General features: G+C 44.3%; 1 protein-coding gene across 1 annotated transcript in view; it reads right to left on the reverse strand.

Moving 5' to 3' along the window:
• Positions 1-4,050: 4,050 nt before the first annotated feature.
• The window catches only part of T265_14474 (hypothetical protein), a gene marked incomplete at both ends in the record, with an annotated part of 56,883 nt that continues 39,099 nt past the window's right edge, over positions 4,051-21,834 (reverse strand). The window contains 8 exons of the mRNA XM_009173804.1: positions 4,051-4,536; positions 5,146-5,469; positions 6,449-6,682; positions 16,421-16,475; positions 18,521-18,890; positions 19,360-19,468; positions 20,815-20,860; positions 21,305-21,543. Of these exons, the coding sequence (XP_009172068.1) occupies positions 4,060-4,536; positions 5,146-5,469; positions 6,449-6,682; positions 16,421-16,475; positions 18,521-18,890; positions 19,360-19,468; positions 20,815-20,860; positions 21,305-21,543 (1,854 nt within the window). The remainder of the gene's footprint in view (positions 4,537-5,145; positions 5,470-6,448; positions 6,683-16,420; positions 16,476-18,520; positions 18,891-19,359; positions 19,469-20,814; positions 20,861-21,304; positions 21,544-21,834) is intronic.

Below are 21,834 nucleotides of genomic sequence, written 5' to 3' on the forward strand. Positions count from 1 at the left end.
GACCAGAATAAGATGGTGGCGTCTCAAGACTAGTTCGAAATTCAGCGCAGAAGATAATGGACCTTTGTTGATCAGATACTTGCAACTGACATAGATTATGATCGCGAAACCCGAACCAAGCCATCCGCCTAATAAATGTGATCCAAACGAGACGAAGCAAAAGTCGACATGGATGAAAAGTTCGGAAGAATTCAGGGGCATTGCACTGACTGGTGTACCCCGGTTCGGTTTTTCCGTAAAGCCTTACCCAGCATCCATAGATCTCATATTTGAACATACAGTTCAACTTGGCTCACGATAGAAATATACCTGCTCACATTTAAACTTGCATACTATGGGGGCATCATATCCAAATGATCATGCCATTAGAACACGATCAAACGCAATTGGGTTCATAACGGGTTGATAGCTTGTGGGTGGCTTCCCGTCCATAGCTTTGGTGATGACTTGTCAACTTAACTTACTGAACTCCAGTATCCACGACGTGTTTGATGAGAATGTTAAATGATCCATTCAACCAGAACATGACTCATTTATGAAGGTTAACCAAATGAAAGGATTATGATCATTCTCGTCTGCAGTTTTGGTTAATTCCAAATTGAATTCTATACTCCTTCAGGAAGCACCACCTTGAAGGGTAGGTTTTGCCAACCAAGCTTTGCGCTACAGACAATATAAGAGTGCGGTCAGCACAGCGTATCTTTTTAGGCGTTTTGTCTCCTTGACCAACTCAACTCTGTCCCTTGGATCGTGTAGTAGGGGAGAGACAGTCCACTACCGGTTTTGCCCTTCTTCGGGCTCATCAGGTTGGTGCATTCTCAGGAAACTGAATAAAGTTTGATATAGCTCAGCGATACCGACCGGGAGATCTGTGGTTTGAAACTAGCTTGAGCAACTCGATTGCATCCTACAGTTGCAGGAGTGGAGTGCAATGAAGGTTAACCAAATGAAAGGATTATGATCATTCTCGTCTGCAGTTTTGGTTAATTCCAAATTGAATTCTATACTCCTTCAGGAAGCACCACCTTGAAGGGTAGGTTTTGCCAACCAAGCTTTGCGCTACAGACAATATAAGAGTGCGGTCAGCACAGCGTATCTTTTTAGGCGTTTTGTCCCCTTCTTGACCAACTCAACTCTGTCCCTTGGATCGTGTAGTAGGGGAGAGACAGTCCACTACCGGTTTTGCCCTTCTTCGGGCTCCATCAGGTTGTGCATTCTCAGGAAACTGAATAAAGTTTGATATAGCTCAGCGATACCGACCGGGAGATCTGTGGTTTGAAACTAGCTTGAGCAACTCGACCGCATCCTACAGTTGCAGGAGTGGAGTGCATACCAAACCATGAGGTGGAATTATCCAGATTATCCAACGTTTCTTTCGACGGATCCGAGGAGAGCTTTGTGGTCTGTGTAGTCCATACCTGTGATCGAACACCCTATGCTTATATCGACGAAGCAGTTGAAGAGAAAACGAGCAGAATAGCCTCGGCTGACATCATTGGATGCGATGAACCACAGTGAGAGCGTATGGCAAAATTTCTCGAGTCCACGAGAGGTTTCACGCAGAGCTTAGGGAGGGCCAGGTGTTTCTGATGAGACTGATTTACACTGTAGATATGTCATAGTGCCTGACGATCGATAAACTCGAAGAAAAATTTCAAGTCAAGGAAGACCACCACTACCAGGTACTATGAGTAGTTGATACTCCAGCGTCTGTCAGGTGAACACGTGGTTGAAGTGTCTATTAGCAGGACGAAACCTATATTGTTCTTCGTCGACCTGCTCTTCTTTGCCTTCCGTCGACATTCTAAGAATGAGATTGGGAATCACGCTCGATGTCACAGCCACCAGGCTAACGCTACAATCGTCTTCACACAATGTTCGCGTACTCTGAAGATATAAAGTTGCTGCGGAGTATAGTCACTTACCTCTCACAAATTGCCAGGTGGGTATCTAGCGATTCTCTGCCTTCTTTGAGGATGGCGGTCCCGATGTCTTCAAAAAGGATACCCCGCAGCTCATTTCACCTGAAGGACAATCGAATTTTACATTTCAATCATCAGGCTGTATTGCATCGAGCGGCGGATCAGGTCAGCTAAATTATTCTTCGAAGTGCTCGGCTCCTCTTTCCAATCGACGTCTTCTTGCGAATGAATTACTAAGCCATATCTTCATTCGTTGTCTCACGGACGCTTTCCTTCTTTTAGTTATTCGATCAAAATTAGTGTACAGAGCACGGATTTTCCCAGCAGAAAAAGCCCTCTCTACCTCTTGAACCCCCATTGTCTGAGTCTTAACTTAAACTCTTCGGAACTCAGCGCTTAAGGGATTTGCATGCGCCTTCATGCTCTTTACCAGCCGGCAACGGATTACGACTATATCTAGGGGTCATTTGACCATACCATGGCGGTTGGACAGATAACTTTGAATACCAACAGCACCGATCCTTTTACAGTTTATCGTGCTTCATCTACGTGCTCGTTATCAATATTGTGTTGATTCATTGCACAGGACAGTTCAGCTAGCTCAGATAATAATGTTAGGTTACGGTAGTTCTCCAAAAATGACAGCTTGGCAAATATCCTGGCAATCTGCGAGGACTTGAAGTAACGCGAATTGACAGAAGGGGGGCCTTCAGAATCAAGCCGTGCCCAGAAAGAGCGGCGGCTTTGAATCGTGACTCACCACCAGTGGTTCATAGCCACCTGGTCCAACGGAGTACGTTTTTTTTACACTAGGTGTTTACCAGGTTACATGTTGCAAGCGCTCGTATTGATAATTCCGAATCGACCACTTAGGTGTGGCTCGAAGGGGTTCACATGACCGACTGCGGACTTTATGCCATCCCCAGGGACGAGTGTCACAAGTCCTTGCTTGAGGAAACCTGATAAATCCCAAGTGAATAGATCCGTCTCAGCGCCAGAACAGCGATCCGTTGATTCGTACTGTTTTTCATATCGTAGTACCCACCTAATTAGAATCCAATCCATCAAAGCGCCTTTGACGTTGGGGCTGAGTGCAACTCTGGCGCCATAGATCCCATGAGTCATCACATCTGCATGACTGGAGAGCGAAATGTGAGTTCATCCTTGGCACCAAAAGATGCATCACCACACTTGAAACTTTTGAGTGTGGCGTGTGCAATACACGCCCTAACCGCCGGAGGTTTTGGTTCTGGGCACATTCTGCACTGGACGACCTTTGACTCGCTTTCTGTTAGCCTGATAGCAGATTCGCCGGCTATTTGATTGGGTGCAAAGCCCCCAATAGTACTCGAGATCCCTTGACCAGAAATTCACAATTTGACTCTCTGAAAAAACAGTATGACAGTTGTTTGCTGGATTCATATATCACGATACATTTGGAGTAAACCCGTGGAGAATAGCAAGTGGGTTTGTATCGGTTTCTCTCTAGTTCATTGCAGCATTTAGCATGAAAGTAGGCTTGTTTTGCACTAATTAATACTGAGAGATCTGCCACTTTTGATCACATGTATAATACTATCGGTCAATTACCAGTTGTTTTTAAACGGGAACAATGGACCCGATCGTGTGAAGCTTTCAGTGTACCATAACCATCCCGAGCGTTAAATTGGTATAACGCTTTGTAAAAGCAGCTCCCTGGATCCTCTCCCCGACGGCAACTAGACTTTCGCTTGCCACATGATGGTTTTAGTTTGGATTCCCTACTTTCAAGCTAATGTAGCAGTTGTTTTTTTTACGGATCCATTTAGCTAATATTCTACCGCGTTCACTCAAAATCCTCTATCAATTTTCTTTTACGGTACAACGAACGATACGTATCCACAGACTGACGCGAAAAGCATACGAAGGCGCAAGCTCCCTCTGGTTGCACATGTATACCAACAGTCTGTTCTGCAATCCATGAATCTGCAAAATATCTAGCGTCCCTCAAACAATAGTCCGCACAGCTGTGGAAGGATATTTGGTCCCGATGTCAACCCACATTCAACAACCTATGCACCTAAACTGATAATCCGGTTTCACCGCAGAAGAAAAAGACACTCTCAGAAAATGAAAAATATAACCGCATAAAAATTCACTAAAAACGTAGTCGTTTCGCGGCCGGGATATCGTCTTTTCTGTCTGTGGTCTGAGAATCATCATTTGCTCTGCGCGATCGAAGGGATCGAGTAGATGCTATCGGTGTGGTCGAGGCGTTTGGACTGAGTAGAACAGATGTCTTCATTTGGCCAGGATCAAGAGGGTTCTGGAGATCCCGCTGGTGATCGTGTTGATGAAGCAGGCCAGCAACTGTCCGGTTGACCTTTGGCTGAGGAAGCTCGTCATCTGGTGTGGGGTAAGGTCGGTTGGCGAAATAGGGGGAAGCCAGGGCGGATCTGGCTGTGCCTCGCTTATCAGGGTTTAGAGCAAGTAGGGTCTCTAGCAGATCGATTAAATCAGATCCAGCAGCTGTGAAGATTTTTGAAAATGGTATGCCTGGACGATACTCAAAATGCACGTAATTTGTAAGTCGTCTCACGTCCGGCCACGTGTCGTCCGCTGGAGTACCAGTAATCTGAAGTGCGAAAAGCCCAGTTGTATACACATTGAAATAGATAGTGAGTAGATGATTTTAATGTGCAGCGGATGTGATAATAAAATAACTACTCAGTATCACAAAAACCCAAGAAAGATCAAAAGCTTCGGATAGGGATGAGCTAGTAGGTCGTATAAAAATCTGGCCACCAACTGTCTAGCATAGGCGGCAACAATCCGGAACACTCAACCAGTTGTAGTTGTTAATACCAATAATCGCTAGGATGTAACACCCTCTAGGTGCATTACTGCCACGCTACCAGGAGGAAACACCAGCGCTTAAACACTGTCAGGTTGCAGGAAGGCTCGAGCTTCGAACCCAATCTCTGCCTCTCGACTTGTAGGTGTTATCCTCAATAAGATAAGTTGGTCGGATACGTTAACATGATGCATAATCGGACTTTTGTCGGCTTCGGGTAGATGGTTACCGCCGTCACCCTAGTGAGCAACATGAATGGAGTTTGGAAAATTTTTCAACCTACACATCGAAGACTGAGGCAAAATTTTGACTTACTATTTAAGGCAACGAAACTTGTGCGCTAACTGATACTAGGCCGTAGGACACATGCGTTGAAGTTGGACAACTCACTTCATAAATTTTGCTCAACTGTGTCAAATCACAATCACCAGGAAAGAGAGGAGCCCGGAGTAGGAATTCAGCAATTATACAACCGACGGCCCACAGGTCAATGGCCACACCGTATTGAGTACAGCCGTAGAACAGCTCCGGTGCGCGATACCACCGTGTGGCAACCTGATGTGTCATTGGTCGAGTGGGTGAGCAGGCAAATTGACGAGCCAATCCAAAATCGCCAATTTTCACTTTCCCCTGAGAACTGAGAAATAGATTGTTCGGCTTCAGATCACGATGCAGTATCCAGCTGGCGTGAAGGTATTCAACTCCGCGTAATAACTGGGCAAAGATGAGGAAATCCTTGTTTACTCATTTGTGCGGGGTTAATAAGCCACGAGGCACAGAGGAATCATAAAATGTCCAATTGGGAGATCAGAAATCCAAACAAATATGATTCGAACCACAGGAGGGGGGTTCCGTTGTATGATAGACAACGCTAGACAAAAATGAGCGTCGCACTTAGATACAAGCATGCTCAAGTGCTACAGACAGTCACGATGGGATGCATTTACCAAAAAAGAAGTGCCAGAATATTGGAGCGGTAATTATAAGCACAAGTACTAAAAAGTGAATGTCATTCCACTGTGCGGGGTTGTTCCGAACTCAAAAGAACTTTGGATCGTCCATTCCGACAACATACAGATTCTTCCATGGATTTTTGCAATATATGTATGTACTACTCTAGTGAAAAAGTGTATTTCGAAATGGATCAAAGTGGACGCAAGATTGCAGGCATAAGCATGGTTTAGACAGACAAGCGATGAAAGAGATGCGCGGTGTCGTAGTAAATTAATTTAGGTACCTTTGATCGCAGTTACCGATTTCCGGGTTTTTATGAGGCCACATTGGAGATTTCCTATTAACGCGTGTATGGTTTGTCAGTGCGCATAATAATGACGTCTTGTTTTCTCGTACGGTGACGAACTGTTGGCAATCACAATAAACAGAACAACAGTCACCTGATCAATACTCAGAGCTACAACTAACACGTGATTTCGCCGTATCATCTGCCCTTGCAAAAGCCGGTTGTTTTCAACGTACTGAATCCTATTCCACTGGAGACACGCCAAAGTCTGCCCAGTTTGTCACAGCCCTATGCGTTTCATGAAAAGGATGACAAGTCACGGTAGAACCTGTCCGTTAACACGCAACGGTAGATGACTAGGGAAGATTTCCTACAGCACAAAATCGATAGTCGCGTGTTGATATTGACTTAACGGCTATGAAAAACAAACGTTCACCAAATGTTGCTACTCACCTGTAAACTGAGTGCTTTGATATGAGCCGGGACAAGAACCACAGTGTAGTCGTGAACCAGTGCCTCGAGATCGGAGGCCATGAAATCGAATACCATGCAAATGCACCGATCCTGACTGAACACATCGAGAACCGTGAGAATATTTGGATGATCAAGCTCCTTCAGAGCTTTTACCTCGCGAATAGCTGACAGATTCATTCCGTCCTCGACGACCCATCGGGGACCGGCTTTTACCTGGATAATTGGTAACGTAGTATGGAACAAAACAACTGGTAGCAGTGGGACGAAATTTTAGCAAGTCCATAAAAATGGTGCACCAGGAGATGAATTTTCATAGTAGAAGGAACAAACCGAAAACAAAATAGTGAGACGGAATAAAAACAAATGCATTAGTAAGGATGTAGTGAGGACGTATCAGGTCACGGGTAAGAACGGATTTGCGAAGTGTCGCACTGCGAGCAAATAGGATTCTGAATCGTAACTGAGCATTTGGAATGAAAAAGGCCTGAGACGAAAAACGATGCATGGCGTACGACAAGATAGTAGGGGAGAGATTGTGTCTGTCATAACTTTGCCTGACTACGAAGATGATATTCGACTGCTTACAGAAGCATGCTTCATGGGTATAACATAACTGAGGTTTTCTTCAGTAGCGAGGAACATACATTCCACAAATGAGAGCAAAATGTCAGCCATCAGCTTCATTAGAATGTCGTGAAAGTAGCTTCTCATATTTCTAGGAATGGTCATTCATGGGAACTAAACCGTGGATAATCATGGAAATCAAACAGATAGTGCCAAGCAAATCACGGAATCGCTTACTTAGAATGAGAGAAAATTCCACATCAGAACACTAAGTATCAGTAGACATTTCTTAGATGGTCACGAAGTTACGCCAGATCCAGTCTGCCAGCATTACATTGGCGGTAAAATTTAAATGAAAAACCATGGGTGGACTTTGAAAAAGCCCAGATAAAAGAGAAGGGAGAAAACAACCACCTGGAAAACTCTGAAATGTATGAGAATTAAGAAAAACTGAACACTCAGAAAATCGGCTTAACATGTTCAGAAGGACAAGAAGGTTTACAGTTTGCGCAAAAGGGTGGCAGGAAATCAAGATCACTCACTTTTCCCAGCCCTGAGGTGAATAATCCATGTGTAGAAAACACCAATCGTTCTGTTGGCAATAGAACTGAACTTTTCAGGTCAACAGAGGTGACGAATTTGGCAGAGGCGTCAGCTAATTTGCAGTTTCGTCTCACACGATCATCGTAAAGCAAATCAGCTTGGGACCCATATTGCACTCTGTTGACCTATGATTATTCCCCCAGTCTACCAACGAATGCTCCTCTAGTAGCTCTCTTCTGCCTTACCGGTTCAGATACAAATGGGCAAAATACACATTGGGGACTGTAATCCAAGTGTAATTTAAGTGCCCGGTTACGTCCAACCTAATCGTAAAAAATGTAAGAGTCAATGACGAAACTAACGAACAAGTAATCAACCATTGGTATTCGTAAAAGGTTGAAGCTCCTGCGATGACTGAAACCCCCACAGGCAGTGACCCCTTCAGTGAAAGTCGACGTCATCTTGTCACGCCAACTAACGTATCGATCCATGGTGCATAGTAAGGCTTCAGCTGATCGATCCAACTCATGTGACTGTACGCCTTATCATTGTGCTACCCAATTACACTTTTCCGTTCGACCCGAAAAAGCAAAACAATACAGCTGTGAGCTTGAAAGTTGCGCTCCTTGTGCATCCAAGCACCAATACAAACTAAGTTCGGATTTGGGTTTAGTTCTCCTGCTGATTGCAACCAGTTTCAAGCTGTTGGAATATTCGTTTACTGTGTTTGGATCAATAGGTTCCCAACATGTCCTGCAATCGATAATTCGAGCTTGGGTTACTGCGCGTTTTCATATCCTGCCATCTCTGAAATATAAGCAAACCAGCACTGGTGTTTGGTGACACAGAGTCATCAAGAGTAGTGAGCTTGATAGTCGCATTCTCTCGAGAAACGGCAAGTGAACTACGCCGTTAAAACGAGCCCACGGGCCCTCCCGCGCTGCTACACGCAAAAAATGCATTATAATACGGCGACGAAGCATATATTGGACTTGTCTTGGTATGAAAAAGGACCATTTGAGGTAAAACTTAGCGTGGAAAATAGCCAGCCTTCAGTGAAAAGTCGTACATAACACGAAGTTATATAGCGGATGAAATCCCGCCGAAATACTAGTCATTTTCATGCACAAACTCGGTAGCAAAAACACCTCCAGACCTATTATGGGGGCTTCTGGAAGAGTCCAAAGGGAACCGAAGTTGTATAACCTCAATGTCCACGTGAGTGAACAACCAACTTTTCTGTAATATGAAAACACAGATATGCTTATTTTCTATACAGCCTAACAAACTTGATTACTGTGTAGAACAACAGTGGCTGGCCAAACGATGAATAATAGTGATACCAGAAAAGGTGGTTAATTTTAGGAACTCAGTCGGGTCCCTGACCCACCAGGAAGTAGATTTCGAGGGGAGGGGGCTCAGGAATCTAACTCTATCTAGAGATACCGACCCCAAAGTTTGACCCGACTGATACTTAAGGGAATGAGTTGCACGAGGAGTAGAATGAGTAAATCTGACTACTAGTAGTTCTGCGCTCAGCAACTTGATTTTGAATAACATCGAACCTTCGTCCATTTTGGGCTAGGTCAACCAAGCTAAATAATGTGCTGGTGACTGCAGTCAGTCTTTTGGCGATCCACGTGCGGTCTCTCGTGTCAACCCTTTCTAACTCGTTCTTCTTCCGGTGGAGGCAGTATCACCGTTTTGATTTGCGAATGCTGACTGTTCGGGGGAATATCTCACCGCCTTCTCCCTCCTAACTAAAGACCAACTCGTACCTCGACGTCCGTATTCCAGCTGTTTGTTGAAATCTCATGCCGTTGCAGTGATCCAACCACAGAACTGCACCTTTGAAAACGAGACAAAGCTCAGAGGTTCGTCAAGTTACTTACGGCAGACAGCACAAGGGGCATTTTTACCAGTTATGCACCAACTCACAGAAAATGAAGAGGCATGAAACGGGAACGCCGTGCGCTGCTCTTACACTGCAAACGAATCACTGCGAGGCAACTGTGAAGCAGACCCACAAGTAAGAAGTACGGCATACTTGGTACGTATAGTAGCGGTCCGGCGCTCAGAAACTCTGAGTGAAATTATAGTAGTCACTGTAAGGCCGGTTTGACCTTCGGTAATTTCACCACCACAGAACATGCTAGGACAATGAATAGATTTGACCCATAAGCGAAGAGGAACGAATACTGCCTTCATCAACAAAAGGTTTATTCCGGTAGACCTGAATTAGAAGCGCACTCGGAGCACTAGCCCTAGTTCAAGAAATGTGTGAGCATTTCACCGGGTCATATTCGGCAGGATAAATGCAAACAATTAAGTGAACTTACTCTACTCCTGAACCATCAATTACAAGCTCAGTTTATGTCAATCTATTTCAAAACGTGACAAGTTCAGATGTGCAAGAATATCAATCAGTTACGAAATTTGGATTGCTGAAAATTAGCAGTGGGCCCAAGTAAAGCACAAACGATCACAACAACCACCCAGCACAGAAACTACGACATCTAACTAGCCTTGATTCGTCACTTCCAAACACTTCCAATCCGAACATTTCGCTCAGTTCAAAAACAACCAACCTTTTTAATGGCCACCAGATGTCCACTGCGATTCAGATCCCGCGCCAAAAACACGGTAGCAAACTGACCTTCGCCCAGGTAGCACACTTTCTCATACCGTGTATTTTTGCTCGATTCATCAACAAAAATGTCCATCCTGAAAGTATCCGGGAAAATGGGGATGTTAAGGTTCTGAATGTTTACTGCTAACACCCAAATCATCAGGCCAAAACACATACAGCTGTGAAAATTTCTATTTGGTTCGAGAATAAAAAGCAGTAGATATGTACAGTCACTACAGAATTTGTCAGAATTCTCGCCAGTTCAACGGAAAGTCGCAGTACACACAAACCGGATGAAGAACCGTCATCCGCCAGACTGAGAGACGATCTATGAGGTCGTAGAGAGATAGAGAGAGAGTGACTGGAATTAGGCTGAATTTTGCACAACTCACTTCTGGTCCACAAAGTGAAAAAAATGAATGAATTACCTTGAGGTGATATGGTTAGTGCATAACGATCGCAGCGATCACAAAATCGGAACGCTATGTTCGCGCACGGTTCTAGGGTTTGCATACACCGATCTAGAAGAAAAAGGAAACGCACAAAAAAAGGTCAGCTGACTACACGCACATAAAAATCCCTGTGTGCTGTTGTAGAGGTAATTCTACAAGAAAATGTCCAGCAATCAGTAACTGAAGTGCTCCATCTAGTGACCAAGATACGGGCAGTTGGGGGTTGTGAGCCAACTAGCCCAACCTGGCAGTTTGGGAACACCGAGCCTGGCACTTGACTGCAGCAAGATGACCTGACAAACCAACCTGAACCCGAAGCTACGTGGAAAGGCTGAGCGACCTATGTGCGTACTGTGATCCAACTCTCCAAGCAGCTGGATAAAACCAGGGTTTAAACCCAGTATTCCAAACATAAAATGGGGCTTTTCAAGCGTACCATCCGGGATTTTTAGAACAGAGCATCAGAAGCATACCAATTGGTGGCGTGATTATTTCACTACATAAGTTACAAAACAACTCCCAGCTCTGAAATAAGTCAGACATAAAAAAAACATCCCCAATTTGACCATATTCCAATGGACACCCTGACTGAACCGAGTTTAGCACGGCTGCACAGTGGGAAAGCTCATCCCACATTGAACGGTCTCAAAGAACTCTTGCACCTGGTTACTTTGTTGGATCATTGAACACAGGCCTAAGCAAGGCAGTAAACCAGACGGTTTCAGAAAACAGCTCAGCTGATAGAGCCAGCTCAATGATGACCACGTTACAAAGATGCGAATAACAAATAGTGGATTTCTATTTTTTTTTAGAGTACTTCGATTTCCTGTGTAACATGGTTGGTTGGGCAAACAAGCCATTCGGTAGTCAGCTGTGAAAAATTTGAATGCCGCAAGAATAAGGCCAGACGGATCCCCTGACTTGCAAACTAACGTTGTTCGTACCATCAAACCGAAGTTGATTAACGACGGAAGAAAAAATCGACGTGGCGCAAAAATCGTAATTCCACAGAAGTGTAGACTGACGATTCACGTAAAACCCATATGCACAATGAGTAACATCAGTATTTTAAAAGTATGGTATGGTATGGTAATTGGCCACCGTATTCTATTGGCATTTTTTTTCAAAACCTAGGAAGAATATGATAAACTTCTTTCTCGGTTATCCGATTGGTCGCTGTGCTTGCATCTAAATCAAACACATGGCCATCTTTGAAACCACTTAGAATTGTATTTTAATTAAACAGCCGCTGATGATGTGCCAATAAACGAGTCGATCCGTTGAAACCTGGGACATATCAGCCTACCGGAACAGCCAGTTCAGGAGCAGGACTAATGGGTGGTGTGAACATGCAAACGCTCTCATATCAAGCACAGCGGCCATTCAACATAGCAATCCACCAGGGCCGCCGTAACACTGATCGATTGCCTCTGGGAGACGAGTGTAGGGTGGGGCCGGACTGCCGGAAATAGGCAACAATCAGAAATCGGCCTTGCGCTGACATCTAGCCTACGCAGTCTGTTCCTCAGGACCCAGTTGGGAAATGTATGAAACAACAATAAAGCCACTGCACGCAACACGGCAGCTGAGCAGATGAGATGAAACTTGGAGTGCGTGTGTTAAACTAGATACTGTACACTCATAAAAGTACAAGAACCCCAATTCAGGCAGAAGAAAGCTCCGCATGTCTGGTCGACTCGCAACACCTCAGTTTAGGGCTAAGACAGCGTACGATAGCACAACCAAAAGCAAATGCGTCTACCGTTTATGACAGTCCTCAATCGAACCTGTTAAATAAAGGGTGCTTCCTGTTTCGGTTGTCTCGATATTGAGAATATTCCTTGGTTTGACAATGACTATAAGGTTGATGAAAACTGTTGTTCCGCCCTCTGAGAGGTTCATCAAGTAGGTTTGGTCCTGAAACACCCATCAACTTTATCTCGTACCTGAAAACAGATCGTATGAGTATACAGAAAAAACACTCATCGGTGCCTTGAATATCCGTTCAACTGAAACACGAGACGGCTTTTGTGTGGGATATTTGGTTAAGGAAAATCATGGGAGGTTCATCTGAGTCTAGTGTTAACATCACATCAATGTGCACATGAGTATCTACGATCAAGATCAAGTCTAAGATCAAGATCACATTGCACGTGCTTATGTGACCTTACCTTCTACAGGTGACCTTAACCCCACATTTCTAGGACGGCGTGAGCGTTCCATACGCGAATGGCGAAGAAGTGTCCTAATCAGTAAATACTACACCCAGTAACAAGTGAAGTCAACCAGCATGGGAAAGTCATCATCCAGGGCGCCATTCAATGTGGTGTGTCGCGATGTATCGTCTAAGTGCTTTGTTGATGCACAATGACATCAAATATAGTGAATAGAGTAAGGAAACAAATAAGTGGGGCATTACTGTCATCAGGAAGCACCAGTTGATGAGGCACATCTCCGCATTTGTCCTCCTAAAAGGATCCACCAAAAGTAATCATAACTGGAACGGACTCAGCGGCCCTTCAGAGGGAGCCAAATCTGACCAATGATTTTCAAATATAAACAATCCGTTATCACGCTTAGTGGCGGTCGTCTGTTTCGAGATAGTCAGGTAGTAACCGGTCATTTTGACTACGGTTAAACCAAAGACAACTGCGTCAGTTACGTCAACGACAGTTTAGGACACTTCAACGCCGATAGCGGTCCGTATGAGACAAAGGTGGAGAAGAATATAGAGATAAAGATGTCAGAAGCAACTCATAAAATGCCACTTAGTCTGTTTATAATGCATCATTAAGGACGCATCCGTGAACATAATGTTCTGTAGATACTGTCTGATGGGGCAGCGAATAGAGGGGTAAAGCATGAGCTTTTCTGTGTGCTTAGAGTTAAGGAATACACATTTTACATCCCGTGAAACATTATGGTTGTTACGCCTTACGGGTTAAGCATAGGTTGATTTAAGTTTTGGTTATTTCAGCTCGTGGGGATAACGGATTGAATTCCCACAGCGACCTACGACGAAGCCAACGGTAATTGATTGCGCCGGAAGACTGGACACTATCGCAAACTGGCACCTAACAGTAAACTGAAACGTACCGCACCGAATCAGTGGTGTTTGTCCATTCATTTCAGAGGAAGAACACCGTAACTAATGACGTGGAACCGGCGAAACAGTCGTATAACCACCAACAATAGATGATACGGACTCGACTACAACTAGAACACTGAACCATGTTGGGAATAGCGAAGGACCGCAATTCGAATTAGCATAAACAACATGAAATTCTTCGGAGAAAAAAACCATCACGAAAGAATCAAAATAGTTACGTATCGTTCAAGATTCACATGAATCCGGTCAACAACAATGCAAGAGACGTACATACAATCTAATTTATCTCCCCACTTCCCCGTTTTCCTTACGTTACTTTCAAAGTATAATAATACAACAATCGTTCAGCTTTAAAACATTTTCTGTGCCTGGCTGTCACACCGACCAAAGAAAGCACGAGATCTGATGGTGCCAGAATGCCCAAATCCATACACGAGCAGTAGAGATTGAGATTAGAAAGCACGGACGTTCCATTCAGTAGTTTCGCGCCTCACTCACTGAGCTACTTCGAACCCCTTGGGGTGGAAAGTCATTGAGAGCGGTAGTTAACCTTTCAGTGTCCTGATTAATGGTGTGACTCAACTTTAGGGACGCCACGATAACGGAAAGCTAACCAACGCAATGGCTATGAGTGAGTCAACTGTTGTTTATCATATGATAAACTTCGTCGACCACATCTATTGTAGCATACTCCCACAAGGCCTAAGATGAACGAGTTCGACAAACGGGCGAAATTTTGGACATTAGGAAGCTTAAGAAATTGGAAACATCATTAAAAACTGGATCAACGGATTCCAGGATGGCTTCAACAGGTTACATACTGCTCAAGAATGATGATACTTCTATTACCTCAGGTTCGGAGTTGTCATTAGCATTTCTCAAACAACCTCCGGCATGTTTCCCTAATCTGTTGTAGCTATCCTCTGAAATCAGTCGTCTCATGCGCCTTCTGCTTATTTCGAAACTTTGGAAAACTGCCATTTGGCTTCCAGCTCTTTACATCCCAGTGGGCCTTCAATACCAAACCAGGCATGTGTAAAACTTGACCGCCCGGTGACCAGCTTCCGGCAACCATCGGCGGCAGTATGGAGCTGCTACTCCGCAACAACTACAAAGTACACATGGTACATTACACAAAGCAGGAACCAGTACTCAGGATTCTCACCGAATCTCAATGGCAACGTGCGCAGCATGGACGTAGTCATCATCATAATCATCACCATCACCATTGACAGCAATATTGGAGGAGAATTTTGGTGTTTAATCGACACACAACCATACCAAATTATTTGAATACAGCCTTATAATGGGAAGAAGAAATAAATGGGACAGAAAGCGGATCTCGCGCTAGCCTAACACAAATATTCGGGATACCAAAACCTCCAGCACAATGTGGACAGAAACTGACAGCATGAACGTCACTGACATCGGTTAGCCACCATATTGTCCAGCGTCTCCAACACAGGGAGGGTCGGAGAGCATGGACACCGCCCAAACCTTACGTGATATCCTTCATTTTCTTCCACCATGTCAATTTCTAACCACCTCTAGGTTTCCGCCACCCTGAATTCGGTACGGTAAATGGTACTCGTCTTAGCAGGCGGTAACTCGATATGTCTATCACGTAGCCCAGCCAAATTAGCCTGCAGTGCTGAATGCGTTGTTTGGCATTCGAGACCCGTGCGTTTACTTTGTCTGTCACAATACCGTCAGATCTAATGCAACTTCCAATATACGAATAGCGTTCCACAACTTCCAGTGTCAGAGACACGTTCAAAGAATCTACGTCGTGCAGCATAACTTTGCATCTTGTGCACATGAAGCACATGCCAAAGGACCGAATGAACTGAACCAGCATTTTAGACAATGCTTGCGCTACTCGCCTTTTTCGAAAGTGATAACATTTGCCAATTCTAGTCTCGCGCTCGGAGGAACCTGAACACCGCATTTTGAGGACTTCCAGACCTCGCCTCATTATCCCATTAATAAATGGAGAAATTGGATCTGTCACGCACCATTGCTTGTAAGAAAGCGAGATGCAGCACCATACGATGGTCGATGTGGCATGACAGTTTTGTTAGTTGTAAGTATCACGGTCGTGCGTGGGCTGGCATACTGCCAGTGTGCCCAGACCAAGACAGTAGGACGATTAAGGTCCTCAAGTAAACTCTTTGACTCAAAAGCCTAACTGCAAGGCTACGGGGTAATACCATTAGAGTAAATTACATTTTTAAGGAGTGAATCGCCACACATGTTGCAACCCCCGATTTGGAGGACCCGGAGACTATTAGTCAAACGTATACCTATTGAGCACCCTGGTGTGAGAGGCCCTGTGTATGCTCCCCATTTAAGCTCGATTGGTTATGGAGGTGCGCAAATCGTCACACCGCGGTAAGGTCCAGTCTCTTTGTAACGGACACGGACGTAAATTGACAACGCAAGCCGAATAATAAGTGTGAATTCATTCTGGCGTAAGCTGTGCATCATCATCATCGTTGTCGTCGACGGCATGACATCAGTGTTCAATACCGATGCTTCACCGCCGTACACTGCCGTGTACACCACCGTCCACGCCAAATAAAGTGCATGAAACTAATGAGGATATCCAAACGTTGGTGCCTAATTAGTTATTGAAGCACGACAATGGGACTTACCAAAAATATGTCCATTAGGGCATTCAAAGCGAACAAGTCCTGGGATGGTAGGTGACTGAGAAGCAACGGTTAAGGAAAATGCACACCGTAGCTGACAGATAATACAGGATAACACTGAACCTGGTAACCACTGATTGAATTCCTCGACTTCAAGCAGAAAAAGAAGTCATCTGGATGAGAATCAGTTGGACGGGAAATAATACCCCGGGGTACTCTCGACTAAAACCAATAAAACCAAAAGCTAAACAGTAGGCTAAAACTAAATGCAGCGTCCGCCACGGAGAGAACCAAGATTTCGGTAGACGTAAAATTTCTGTTAGTGTACGATTAGGCGAAAACAATGAATGTTACACCTAATCAGACCGCAAACTAACGAATTTCACAGTTCCAAAATATGGTATCTGTAATAGGGAAACCACTTCAGAGGACGTTCCGTAATTACAGCTCCCCATAGCAATTCGAGTAAAACGATCACCGAAACAAGTGGGGACGGGTGTCGCTAGGGACGTAGTCCATAAGTAATCTCTATGAAACTTCAACGAAATATCTTACAAGTAACTTTGTTCACGTAACGACGTCCCCGGAAAGCGGCGGATGGGTTGCTAATACAACGGGAAGGAACAACCGGAACAAAGGCCATGGTACACTTTTGACACTTCCAGTCAGAGTATCAGCCTACACAGTCTCTATGACTATCAGCCAGATATCAGCTACTGTTCAGAGAATCGCGTACCTAGAATTGTTACATGGTGAGTCCAGGTTCCTGGAACAGACGCAGATAAAGTAACCGAGTGGGTTGCCCTCTTAAAGGGATGGTTTTCATCGTTTCACCCGAAAGACAGGTAGAGAAATTCGACGGCGTATTCACCATACCCAACCCACCCTTATCCAGCAAAAGGCCGTCTTACGGAGAAGAACCGTGATTAACTTCCGGCCCCTATGCTGCTGTCCGTCCAACCTCCACGAACAGTCGGAAGTTTGAGGTTTTCTATCACTGACTTACTGATAAAAGATGAGGGCTACCTACTTAGAAAAGGCTTCCAATAGTGAAATCATCGAACACTGTCACAATATATCACACCTATCTCAGCACCCAAGACCACGGCATCCACAACGCTTTGAGCATCTGTCGAGAAAGATGTCTCCAAACAAAACTTGGCCCCTAAAATCACATCAAGAATCGCGTTGTGGATTGGGAGAACAAACGAGGGTATAGTTCAATACAATCAAAAGTGATATGGAACATCTTGATCCAAACGTGGTATCGCTGCAGCCACCATATAATCGCGTTTTATCCATATGTGGACACATATATGGACACATCTGAGCAACGTCTATTCGAGGGAGTTTCGAGGCCAATTAGATCTATCCCCATCAATTGGCTGCTGAAACACAAGGACAATCATATGAACACCAAAAAGGAATACTAAGAACCATTCAGTCTGGCCGAGTTACCCCTCGTAAGAAATCTGTCTTCAGGCGGCAGACAAATTCTCGATACTGAGACTAACCACATTACCACCTACAAGGTGAAACCCCCCCAGAAGCAGACTATGTCTATAGTAAGAAATGATTCCCAATCATATTCTCTCTCCATGGGAAAACACCCAAAACTGAACAGGAGCGGGTGAAACCCAGCACAAGTTTCACACTCACGCCTCGAGTGAGCTAGTGCCTCTCTGCAGACCAAGATGCATTTCATACCCACAGGTACGTTACGCACGATCGGGAAACTGAATTCGACAAACGGATAGCGCACACAACAAAATACACCACATGTGACTGACTGTTTTGTAACTTATGCATTTAGTCGGTAAGGAAGTTTTGGAACTAGCAAACTGTGACGGATTTCCGAAGTATTTCCGCGATATCAGACAGAACCTTATCAAGCAGACTGACGATGGGGTAGTCCCACTGGTTTTCATTTCCTAAGGGATTGGCAAATCACAGGAATTAACCACCTGAAGGACTGTGAATTGCTTAGCTGATTGGACGTTCAATCCTCTTAAGTGTCCACAGAGGAGGCATATGCGTATTTTGATGTCCAACGCCTGCTATAGAGAGCAACTTTTCGTAGACGTGACCACAATGTCGTATTACTCTTGACCTGTGAGTGACAAAAAAAAATTGCGCCAGTTCATAGGTGGATGCAAGTTGGACAAGCAATCCAAAAACCGTGCACAGAACAGCAAAAATAACCCGAAAAGGATATCTTCTGAACACACAGGGCAAATTGCGGAACCCGATGGAAGATCTGTTGCTGGAAGTTTGAATCGATGTAGGTACAGCTGACGAGCGAGATTCAGGACTTGTTCAGCAGTCTTGCGTAGAGTAGGTAGTACACAACGTGGTGCAGGTTCCGCCGGCTGAATGGCACCTCCGTCCGCAGAGTTCGCGTTGTCCGCCGATTCGGAGTTCCGTTTATACCAGTCAAGGATGACTATTGCCATACGAGCCACGAGAATACAATCTTCAACGGAAAATATGAGGAGTTATGTACACTATGTGATATTCGAATTTGTCATGCTTCAGGACAGACCACTTTGAAAGAGCAACTCCGGAGAACAGACGAAACATCCAGCACACTGTGGTGGCCTTTCATAAGGGAACTTGCTCTAGTGATCAATCGCAAATTGTCGGATGTTCTAGGAGTAAAGGTCGCAATGCATCCCGAATTTCCTACCCCTCCTCCTCTTGAAACCATAAGCTAAACCCACCTCAAAACATCTTTAGACTACCAAGCAAGCGTCAATAGGAGGTACGATTTAAACTAGATAGGGGCAAGTGGCTTTGACGCGGACCACGGGCTTTTATCTACGCAGCTTTACCGTCAATTTTGAAAAAAGGACGAGCCTTGACCACAGAACTGTACGAGAACTGTGACAAGTATAGGAAAATAGCCAGGAAACTTAGTATGAACTCAAAATCTGGTCACCTACCAACAGCCTGACGTTGAACAGAGCTCTCAAGAAACCGACGAAAGCAACGATCCAGATGGAGATCCCTGATTAAATCATCAAGAACGAATAGAAGCTCGGAAGCTTTCTTCTGAAATCAAACGGGAAACACGGAAGTAAATGGTATGGATGAAAATGAAAGTAGACTTATTTAGGCACATCATCTCTATATTGATTGAGCTGTCATCTCCGTGGAGATCATACGAGGAGATTGACCAAATATAGTTCCATTAGAGGACTGTCCACTTTTGGAAACGGTATTTTCAGAAGAGTTTATTTGTGGACTGAGGCACTGTCTATACGTTTGTTATATCATCTAGGTGGTGTTCTACCTACCAGTAGGCCAGTTTAATGCAATCCTTGTAAAACTTGTAAACACGAAAGTTCCCTTTCTTATAGATGTTTCGGTGTGCAGACGTCTTGGTTCATCTGACCTCAGAAGAAAACCCAATACAGTGTCTATTGCGTGTCACACTTGGATTGCTATTCTACTCACTGGAATACACCCGGGTGCAAAAGTGGTTTGGAACAGTCAGTACTGAGGTAAACTTAAATCACTGCAACTTTATTTAAAAATGACCCAGAGGATTCTCTGGAATGCTACTCTAGTTTTCTTAACGGAGCATCGGGCCAGAAGGACAAAATTCCGATCGGTAGATTGGCAGTTGATGTGTTTAGCAAACCTAGAAAGTGGTTTGCAAAAGTTTCACCACCACAAGATGATGCAGTGTTTTTGTGAGCGGTCCGGTGGATAACTCCTCCAGAGCCAATAAAAAGTGCTTAATGCCTGTAATGTGATGAGTTGTTTGACCGTCAGCTAGCACATAACCTGATTGGTCCGTTTTTGAAAATCAGCCGAACTACAAATAATCAGACACATTGGTTGATATTTAGAGTAAACTTGTTCCGCCTTCGTTCCGTCGATGTCCTGTTCGCCATACATCTTGTTCAATCGATTTGATGTTCGGTTATTCCGAGCTAGCCGCCTCTGCACTTTTGTGAAAGTTAAAGTTTAACTGTATGGAAAAAAATGTCCACAATAGTGTGTCACTGGTGGACATAAAAGTGTGTATGAATCACCACAAACGTACTTACTGACGTTTACAATTAACTACATGAAATAAATTACACGAGGGTACACGAGGGGAAACTATGGTGGGGGGAGTTCCAACTGTGTGACACCACAGAATGGGAAGGCATCAGGATATACACAAAACCCTTTAAGTTTTCATTACATTCAAGTCCGATATAAGGAAAATCTTTGTTGACATGACGAAAAACCTTCAGATCTGTTCGGTATGCACCGATTTCGTCGTAAGGACTTCACTAACTGTGAACAAATCAGTTCAGTTGACGCGAACCAAAAGAGATGATATGTACGGAACAGGGTCTCTGATGAATCGGCGGTGAGCAAGTGAAAGTAAACAAGAAACTTACTTGAGTATTCTCGTCTTCATCTCTTCGTAACAACTGCAGTATGAATCTAAAAGTCCCAAACAGGGTAGAAGGAATCTGCTTAGGTACGGGGAGGAATAAAGCCATGCCACATGAATACACTCCAACAGGAGGAATACTTCCTTGAAAAAGGGCCTTCATAAAAGTTACTACTTTCCTTAAGCTGAGAGGAACACTGAATTTCAGGCGAGCAAAGCGATGGAAACAAAAAAATTAAAATGGATGAAAAGCTGTCAATGAAGATGCTGTCACTGAAGTGCTTTTCCTGGTGTGCACAATCTGAAAATCATCCAGAGTTGGTTCCGAGAACAGTATACATTCTGTCAAGCATTCGACGACCAACTGTCGCTCACAAATTACAGCAGTAAATAAGGGTATGAGTTTCTAACCACAGGAACCTTAGAAACAATACCTAGAATTCGCTCCTTACCACCCCATTGTTGAAATTAAACGCAATGGAACGCAAACCCACCTGTACAAATGCAAACAAGGGAGGGGCTTATTAATCCAAGAGTTTGGTAAACCGTCATCCCCGAGCTGAACTTCCAGTAATCCTGAACGTTGGAGACATTCATTGCGTACGGATGTGACACCATCAGGCCATCGGTAGCACAGCTGTTGCAAAGCGTCTAATTTGCGATGGAGGGGCAACTTGAAATTGAAGGCTAGTTCAAGCAGGTTCGCGCTAGTCCACATTGAAAGAAACCGGACCTGTGCAGAATAATCAGATATATTACCCTTGAGTGGTTTTTCATCTAGCACCGCCGCGGAAGAGGTACCACACGATACCCAGAGAAGAACAGTTCAATTAAGAATTTTCTACCAAGAATGGAGAAATGCGAAAACTTCCTGTCAGCAATAGATGCACGAGTCTGATAACCGGAATAAATCTGGCCTTGTAGACAATTTATTCCCAATGCGGGTCTGTCTCAAAACGTCATTTTCACTTGCACACAGTGAAAAGCATCCGGCTTTGTGTGAGCAAATACCATATTTTACCAG

The sequence above is a fragment of the Opisthorchis viverrini genome (assembly GCF_000715545.1).
Source record: "Opisthorchis viverrini unplaced genomic scaffold opera_v5_199, whole genome shotgun sequence".
NCBI classification, from domain to species: domain Eukaryota; kingdom Metazoa; phylum Platyhelminthes; class Trematoda; order Opisthorchiida; family Opisthorchiidae; genus Opisthorchis; species Opisthorchis viverrini.